This window comes from Notolepis coatsorum (genome assembly GCF_963971535.1).
Source record: "Notolepis coatsorum genome assembly, chromosome: 6".
NCBI classification, from domain to species: Eukaryota; Metazoa; Chordata; class Actinopteri; order Aulopiformes; family Paralepididae; genus Notolepis; species Notolepis coatsorum.
Genome location: NC_140170.1, coordinates 135,236,326 through 135,245,740, shown reverse-complemented (window position 1 = coordinate 135,245,740; position 9,415 = coordinate 135,236,326). Strand labels below are relative to the sequence as shown.

General features: G+C 43.0%; 1 protein-coding gene across 1 annotated transcript in view; it reads left to right on the top strand.

The window, feature by feature from the left end:
• Window positions 1-809: 809 nt before the first annotated feature.
• Window positions 810-9,415, top strand: part of LOC311229669 (DENN domain-containing protein 2D-like) — a gene marked incomplete at its 5' end in the record, with an annotated part of 70,216 nt that continues 61,610 nt past the window's right edge. Inside the window, one exon of the mRNA XM_084315744.1 lies at window positions 810-1,510. Within this exon, the coding sequence (XP_084171870.1) occupies window positions 810-1,510 (701 nt within the window). The remainder of the gene's footprint in view (window positions 1,511-9,415) is intronic.

Here is a 9,415-nt window from a genome sequence, read left to right as displayed (position 1 = left end):
CTGCATATGGCTCGCTGATAACAAACTATCATTACACCTGGGTAAAACGGAGTCCATTCTCTTCGGTTCAAATAACAAACCCAGCAAGACCGACGGCTTCTCAGTTACAGTGGGTGACAATATTGTCACAAGGAAAGATGAAATTACATACCTAGGTTCCATCCTAGAGGCAAATCTTTCCTGTGACAAAATGGCATCCAATGTAATAAAAAAAGTCAACCAACTAACTAGATTCTTGTACCGGATCTCCTCTCTGGTAAACAAGAATACCCCGAAGACTCTGGCAGGAGCACTCATTCAAGGGTACTACGACTATTGTAACTGAGGGGTACAATTCCCTGACTGTATTGAATAAGTATGGTATCATTAAACCACTACTGCGTTATGTACATTACTACTGGCCATACAGTACACAGGTATATGTGATGAACACTCCCACAATAACACGGCTTCACAAGAAATACTGTTTAGAAGAATATTTATTAGCAGCACGAAGATTATCTTACATTACTTATCAAGATTGAGAGTTGCGCTTGTAAGGCGAAGAATGTGCATGAATAGGTCAAGAGCGTAAGTCCATGAGCATATTACGCAGGAGATAATTAATACCACCTGTATCATAAGAATTATATATGGTAATTGACTTCCGGTATAGGATGTGGTAGACGTGTTTCTCCACGCTGCAACTCCCCAACTTTACAAACCTATGCTAAAAAGCCTCATTGATACTTTATTATTATTTTTTTTTTTTTTTACTTTCTTTCTTCGGATATTTTGCTACTAATGAATTTTTGGCTGTGACAGGCATAATGGCATCGAAATGGCCAAAGAACAAGGACACTAGGGACGCGGATCTACCATTCACAAACGACGAGCCGACGGATTTGACGAGCATTGCCATACTAATTCAGAACCTCACGCTCGAATTCAGAGTCTCCGCCGCCTCGGCCGACTCCAAACTAGATAACCTCCAGTTATCCGTGGCTGACCATGCCAAGCGTCTGACATCCTTGGAGGATGGACTTAATACATGGTCCGATAGGATGGTGAGCTTAGAGGCTAGGTGTTTGACTCTGGAGGAGAGCAACGCCAAACTGAAGAACAAGCTTATCGATGTTGAGTCGCGTGGCCGTCGGTCAAACATACGCATAATAGGGCTAGACGAGTCTATCCAAAGCGACCGACCCAATGATTTTTTTGCCGAGGTGCTGGTGGAAATTCTGGGCAAGGAAGTGCTTGCTACACCACCCGAACTTGATCGCTGCCACAGGGCGCTGACGGCCAGACCAGCCCCTGGCTCCAGGCCCCGGGCGGTGATCGCCTGCCTACACCGCTTCAGAACCAAGGAGATTATTATTCGGGAGGCTCGGAAGAGGAGAGGTTCGCTGACCTACAGGGGGAAACCTGTGCTAATCTTCGAGGACTACTGCCCCGAAGTGTTGGAACAACGCTCCCGCTACCGAGATGTTATGGGATCCCTCTACCAGCAGGGATATAAACCATCCTTATGGTACCCAGCGAGACTCTTCATCAAAGACAAAGACGGCGCAAAAAGACATCTTGCTTCACCTAAGGAAGCTACAGACTTTCTGAAGAAACAACACACATCGACTCCAGCAGAGTGAAACTTTGGGTAACACACCGAGCACCACGACTCTATAGTTATATCTCCGTGCTTTCATCCTTAGACGGCTAAAGTTGGGACATATGTCGCCGGGGAGCCTCTTCTCTCATTTAATTTTCTTTTTTCTTTTTTGCTCGTTTTGTTTACAACGTTATATGGATAATTGTATCTGCTATTTGCCGTGGTACTAGCGCTATGCTCTCCGTTCCAAGTAAATTGTACATTTGTATTTACTCTGAGCTATGCTTATCGATATTATTTATATTTTGTATTTCTTTTGTGCATGACACGGTTTATCCTACCCATGTCTACTTTGGGTAACATACTAAACATCACGACTGTCTGTCTATCTCCGTGCTTAGATGGGTGATGTTGGGACATTGTGTGTCGCTCGGGAACATCGCCCGTATTATTATTTTTGTTTTGTTTTGTTTATTTATAATAGTTTCCACTGCAAATCGTGCATTTTGTTTACTCTAAGCTATGCTTATCGATATGATTTCTATTTTGTATTGCTCCTGTGCGTGACGCGGATTTATCGTCTTGTTTATCATGGAGGTATATATATATCTATGATATTTATGACCGTCGCCGAGTTGCTCCTGCTTACTTATTTCATGAATGGGGGTCTTGTAATTTCATTGGCCATGCTCTTTCACTATAGTTAAACGTCACGCCCAGCACCTGGCTGCGTCGGTGACCAGACGCGTCACTATCTGCTCATTTACATGTTGAACTCTGAACTCGCTGTGATGGCGGACGAACTCATGCACATCGCCCCCACCCGGTGCGGCAAACTAATTGCACTACCCCCAAACTGCAGGCAAAGGTTTGATTGATTGGTTGGAGGTTTTGCTGGCGGTTTGCAGAGTGGGTACAATGCAGTATGGCCCAATGGTTGTTGATGGGATGCAGAACAGATAAGGACTGGTCTTGTTTACATCAGGGCCCCCCTTTTTCTTTTTCTTTTTCTTTTTCAATCTTAATTCATAATATTTGTTACATGCAGATATATAGTGCTGTGGCAACCATACATTTATGACATACAGGAGAATACATACATTTGAGGGGGAGGAAACTGTACATTGGCAGGTACCCTCTGCTCTGAGTTTTAAGAGCATACTTTAAGAAATAACAGACTAATAGTCAATGTTGCGCCCTCCCCAGTTTGCAGGATGTGCTGCCCATTGGTTATCATTCAGTTGTGGGTGTGTGTGTCGACTTGTTTAAACTTAATTAAACCACTACGGTTTAACAATAATGATAATAATTATTATTATTGATATTATTATTATTATTATTATTATTATTATTATTATTATTATTATTATTATTATTATTATTATTATTATTATTATTATTATTTTTTTCTCCTCTCTACCTTTTAGAGGCATTTAATTATACTTTTTTTTGTTACTGTTGTGGGAGCGTGGCGTGTAGCCACTGAGAAGGAAGTCTGCTTTTTACCTGGCTGTTTGCATTTTAGTTTGCAGACGACCAGGTGGGATGCAGCTTAATCTCCGGATAGGAGAAGTTATAGTAGTGGGGGGGAGGGGGGAGGGAATGGGGGATTGTGTTTTTTGTTTTTCTTTTCAGTCGACTCGCTCTGTTTTATTTTTGTTTTCACGCTCACGCTCGGTACTCAATGGAACCTTAACAAGTGAATATGTATCTATTATAGTTTTCTACTCCAAACGAATTACATTCAACCAGACTGCATCCCTTTTAGACTATGGCTAATTTGAATATCCTGATCTGGAATACAGGGGGTCTCAATATACCACATAAACGCACAAGTGTACTAACGTGGCTAAAGAGGAAGCAAGTGGATCTGGCTTTGCTGAGTGAAACTCATCTTTTATTGGCGGATAATGCAAAATTGGCAAATAAATTTTATCATAACATAAGTTCTTCTTCTTTTGGCACCAAGACCCGAGGGGTAGCCATAGTGGCGAAGAAAAATTTGAATATTAAACTGTTAGATGTGTGGTCTGATGCAAATGGTCGAATCACTATTGCTAAAATAGAATGCTCTAACCGGAAAATTGCGCTGATTTCTGCATACGCCCCTAATTTGTATGACGCTAACTTTTATGCTGCACTAACTTCAGCTATGTTGAAACTACCTGATTACTCTTTAATAGTAGGAGCTGATTTTAATGCAGTTTGGGATCCATTGATCGATAGATCCAATCACACGGAAAACTCTGATCAGAAGCAAGCTACCACAGCCCTACAGGCCTGGTCTAAGGACACAGGGGTAATTGATATGTGGCGTTTGCTCAACCCATCTGCGAGGGATTACTCCTTCTTCTCGTCGAGACATAAGACCTCTTCCAGAATTGATTATGTTTTTTCTTCCCCACATCTCTTTGATAGCTTTGATGTTGACTTAGTGCCCATAGCACTCTCAGACCACAAAGGTATCCTCCTCAAAGGTTCACTCAGTAAAATAACATCTCGTGCCCCTAGATGGCGTTTTAACTCAACACTTCTGAAAAACGGAGAGTTTAACTTGCAATTTAAAGAGAAGCTCACTGAATTCCTACAGTTTAATGTTGGCTCTGTACAGGACCCCAGAATCCTATGGAATTTGGTTAAGGGATTTATCAGAAGTAACACTACTCTCTTTGCATCTAATCTCCGCAAGGGACGTCTCTCCAAGCTAGAGGAACTGGAAAAGCTTCAAGCCATGTTGATCTCTTCCTTGCAGCACAACTACTCTAATCGACTGGAGCTTCAAATTAAGGTAGTGAAAAAAGAGATTAACTCTATTTTAAGACAACAATCTGAATTTCAGATGCACAGAACAAGACAGCACTACTACTTTCACGCCTCCAGGCCTAGTCACCTATTAGCTATGAAGATACGTGCCAGTGAGCAATTTGCGGATATCCCTTCCATTAAGAACCAACAGGGGGAGGTAACCACCAACCCAAAAAAGATTAATGATACATTTCGTTGTTTTTATTCCAATCTGTACAAGTCAGAGGTGGTCTTTGATCATACCAAGCTGGAGGATTTTCTTGATCAAATCAATCTACCACAGATCTCAGAAGATAGTGCTAGGTTGTTAGCTGCACCTATCACGCTGGTTGAACTTAGAGAGGCGATTGCGGATATGCAACGGGGCAAGGCTCCCGGATGGGACGGCATTCCACCGGAACTCTATCTTGCATTCTGGGATGTACTCGGCCCCTTATTACTCTCAATGATCTTACACTCAATCAAAGAGGGCAATTTTTCTAGAGATGTCAATATGGCGCTTATATCTGTTTTACTCAAGAAGGATAAGGACCCCACCGAATGTGGCAGCTACAGGCCCCTAAGTCTCCTCGGAGCCGATCTTAAGCTATATGCCAAGGTTCTAGCCACCAGACTTCAAAAGCACATGACATCTCTAGTTCACCCTGATCAGACCGGCTTCATAAGAGGCCGCCTGGTTACTGACAACATCAGACGGTTACTGCACGTGATCAATGCCAGCAAGGATATTGCAGCCCCTACAGCGGTCATATCCTTGGACGCAATGAAGGCATTTGACAGATTGGAGTGGTCTTACTTATGGGCAGTTCTCAGAAGGATGGGGTTGGGTGAGGGTTTCATTCATATGATCAAAGTATTATACACTGAGCCTTCGGCCATGATCTTAACGGGAAAGTTCTGTTCGCCACTCTTCTCTGTCTCGCGTTCTTCTAGACAGGGTTGTCCTCTTAGTCCCGGACTCTTCGCTTTATCCCTCGAACCCCTAGCTCAATACATAAGACAATCCCAAATTATGTCTCCTATTTCAATTCAGGGCACACATCATCATATTAGCTTATACGCAGATGATGTACTCCTGTTTATGCAAAATCCCTCCATCTCTCTACCTCATCTGCTCGGCGTGATAGATGAATTCGGCAGCCTGTCCGGCTTTAAGATCAACTGGCCAAAATCTGCTTTTCTTCCACTTAATGAGCCTGCGAAGGCTACCATCTTACCGGCAAACATGCTTATGGTGGAGCACTTTAAATGTCTCGGGATTGAAATATTCCCCACTATAGGCCAGACGGTAAGGTATAATTACTCCAGCTTGGGTGACAGGATTACGAATGACTTTAACAGATGGTCCAAATTAAAAAATTCATTACAGGCCCGTGCGTCAATAATTAAAATGAATATTTTACCCAGAATTAACTTTATCAGCTCCATGCTCCCGTTACCTCCTCCTGTTGGTTACTGGCAGAAATTGCACTCTGCCTCGTATAAATTCGTTTGGAACAATAAACGCCCGCGCTTGAAGAGATCAACTGCCCAAAGGAGTAAACTCGATGGGGGCTTAGCATTTCCAGACTTTAAATATTATTTTCAGGCTTTCTCTCTGAGACCTTTGATCACTTGGTTTGATGCTCAAGCAGCTGTATCTTGGCGACCATTGGAGGAGAAGTTGGTGTCCCCATATAGACTTCAGGATATTGTGTATACCAACATATCAATTAAACAATGTAAATTAAGATTTGGCCCTTTAATCACACATGTGATCCAAACTTGGCGTGACACTCAGAAAGTGGGTACAAACCGCCATCAATGGCACACGCATTCCCCTCTATTTAATAACAATCTTCTCCTTATTGAACAACAACCTATTAGGTACCCTAGATGGGAAAAGAAAGGTATCCACACATTGGGGGATATCTTTGATAACTCTGGCCTCCGATCTTTCCAGGATATATCCAACGGATATGATCTCCCCGGAACCTCCTTTTTCTTTTATTTACAAATAAGAGCAGCTCTGAAGGCTCATGGCGTGCCATGGGATGCTCCACTAGTGCATCACCGCTTTCACAAGTTCTTTTATGACAAGGAGACATCGAGAGGCTTTGTCTCTGACTTTTATCGCCATTTACTCATGACCTCGTCTAAAGAGCTCCCCCTGGATACGATTTGGAGAAAGGATGTTCCGGAGTTGGATGTAGATTTTGATTGGGATGCAGTCTGGGAAAATGTTCGGTTATCCTCACACAACCCAGATCACCAACAGATTCATCTGAATTTTATTCACAGGACTTATTTAACCCCTAGACGATTGAATTCAATGGGTCTCAGACCTGACTCTCTGTGTACCTTGTGTCCAAGTGGCGCCACAGGTACATTTATGCATATGTACTGGGAATGCCCTCCTGTTGTGATTTTTTGGGAAAATGTTACATATCAGCTCTCAGACATTTTCTCTCTAACCATACCTGTATCTCCTTCTGTACTATTACTGAATGATCTCTCTAAATTACCGACCTCTATACAGGTGAAAAAACTAATTTTGGCCGGCCTCACAGCCGCAAAAAAATTGATTGCCTCACGTTGGTTTCATCCAGATAGACTCTGTCCAAAGGTATGGTTTCTCACCTACCTTGACGTGATCTATTTGGAGATATCCACGGCACGTGTTATAGGGGTTAGGGAATCTGATATCGTAATTTGGTTGGCTACAGTGGCAAAGTTGAGGGAACGCATATAAGTTTGGAAATGTTTGTTTAGATTCTTGTTTTTTTTTTTTTTTTTTTGCTGAGTGATGTATTGTGATGTATTATGAGTGTGACTCATGTTGAGGTCCTGGGGTGAGCGGGGGGAGGGGGGGGGGGGGGGGAAGAGAACGAGCGAGTGTCCATGTTAGGATGATCACTGTACAGTTGTATCAGTAGTTGTCTTGTCATGTGGTGTTGAGTAAGTCTTTTTATGTATTGTTGTTGTTGTATTGTGATATGTTTTGTTTCATGTTGGAAAAAAGAAAAGAAAATAAAAATATTTGATCAAAAAAAAAGAATTATGTATGGTACACTAGTAGATTAGCTGGAGATACTAAAGGGGTCCCTCCGGTTGTAAGCCAGCAGGGGAGAGGATTTGTCGGTAGCAGAAAGTCTGGGTCAACGAGGAATAAGGAGACTCCAGGTACAGGAGACAGTGCAATAATCCCTTGATCCGTAGACGAACAACAGCTATTCTCCGGTATGCAGTGCCGCATGGAGGAAAGCTAGCCAGCCTCAGAGTACTAGAGGCGGGCTCGACGGTGCTCCTCACAGGGTAAATCCCACACAACAGTGGGTGTAGACGATTCTCCGCTCCAACAGCTACAGGACCAAAGCAAATATAATCCAGCCGAAAAGGGCTCTGTAGTCGTCGGGTAGGTTATCCAGTGTACATATCCACACGGTTCTCGTCTAGGGCTCCTCGGATGACGGCACCAGGTTAAGCCGCCCAGCCTGGATAAGCACACTAGCTCGGTACGATGAAACGTTGGTAATGCTGGTCACTGTAGAACGGTAGCCGCACGATACACTATACATAATAGACTATTACTTAATAATAGAATAGGTCGAACTCGACGATACAGCGTTAAACTCTGACACTTCAGCTATCAATTCGCACGCGGTCTCAAGGCTCTATTTCGGTGCAAGGTTGCTCACTTCACTTGGTCGTTGACTCGTGATGAAGGCTTTAACGTTTGAGGGTAACACGTTTCTAGGTTAACTAACTGCTGTATCCACCTGCAACGTATTTATACGTACGGTGAATAATCTAGTGCCAACCTCATTTCTGTCTCGTATTCCTGCGCGAAACTGGGCATGTTGAGACAAGCCTTGGCGGTGGCTTTGAACTCGGCATTGGGGGGTATGGCCGTGGCGCCTAGGGGATCGCTGTCCAATAGAAGAACGAATATTATGGTCTGGCCTGTACTAGGTAAAGGGATATTCCGTGTATATGTACAAAGAATATACAAGGGATATCAGACGATATACAAATACCATACAATATATCTCAAGCAATAAATATATATATTTGGTTTAATCTGACCCTTTGTAACAACTATGCTTGCACGTCATGGTACCAAAGCACCTCAAAGGCGCTAAAAACTAAATTACAAACATCTCAAAACAAACTGGTCAGACTACTGCTTGACCTTACTCCTAGAACCCACCTCACCCCTGCCCACTTTGACAACCTAGGATGGCTTAGAGTAGACAACAGAATACAGCAACTTGCAATGGGCCTGGTCTAAAAGATACACTACATGACTAAGGTACCCTTGTACATGTCAAAATACTTCCCAAAGGTCAGTGAATACCACGATCACAACACCAGAGGGAGCTCCACAAATCATGTTAAACCCAGATTCGGCTCAAACAAGGGACTAAACACGTTTCGCAATTATGCCACATCAATGTGGAACGCTCTACCCACAGCTATAAAGGAATGTGAATCACTACCCACTTTCAAAACCACTCTCAAAGAACACCTACGACAGACTGCAATTCGAAACTGGCCCCTGTAAATGTCCTAACGCAACCCCCTCCAATGTACAATAAATGTCCTATTAAACCCAATAATACACGAGACCCCAAGTAAGGTTTAGTTGATAATCCAATGTACAGTTACCCCCCCCCACCCCACCCCGCCCCACCCCACCACCTACAATGTACAGTTTCCCCCCCACCCACCCACCCAACCCCCCCCACCCCTCCTACCAACCTCCTCCAATGTACAGTTTCTTCGTCAAATGTATATACTCTCTTTTAAAGACTCTTCTTGTATCAAAAACAGTACTGTATTTGTAAATCTGGTATGTCATAAATGTATAGATGTAGCAGTACTGTCTATCTGTATGTCATGTATGTCATATATGTTATGATGAATTGAAAATGGGGGACCCTGATGTAAACGAGACGAAAGTCTTTCTCTGGTCTGCAATTGTGTGTATTGAGCTGTACTGTATTGTACCCTTTCTGCAATCTGTTAATAAAATGTTCAATCAAT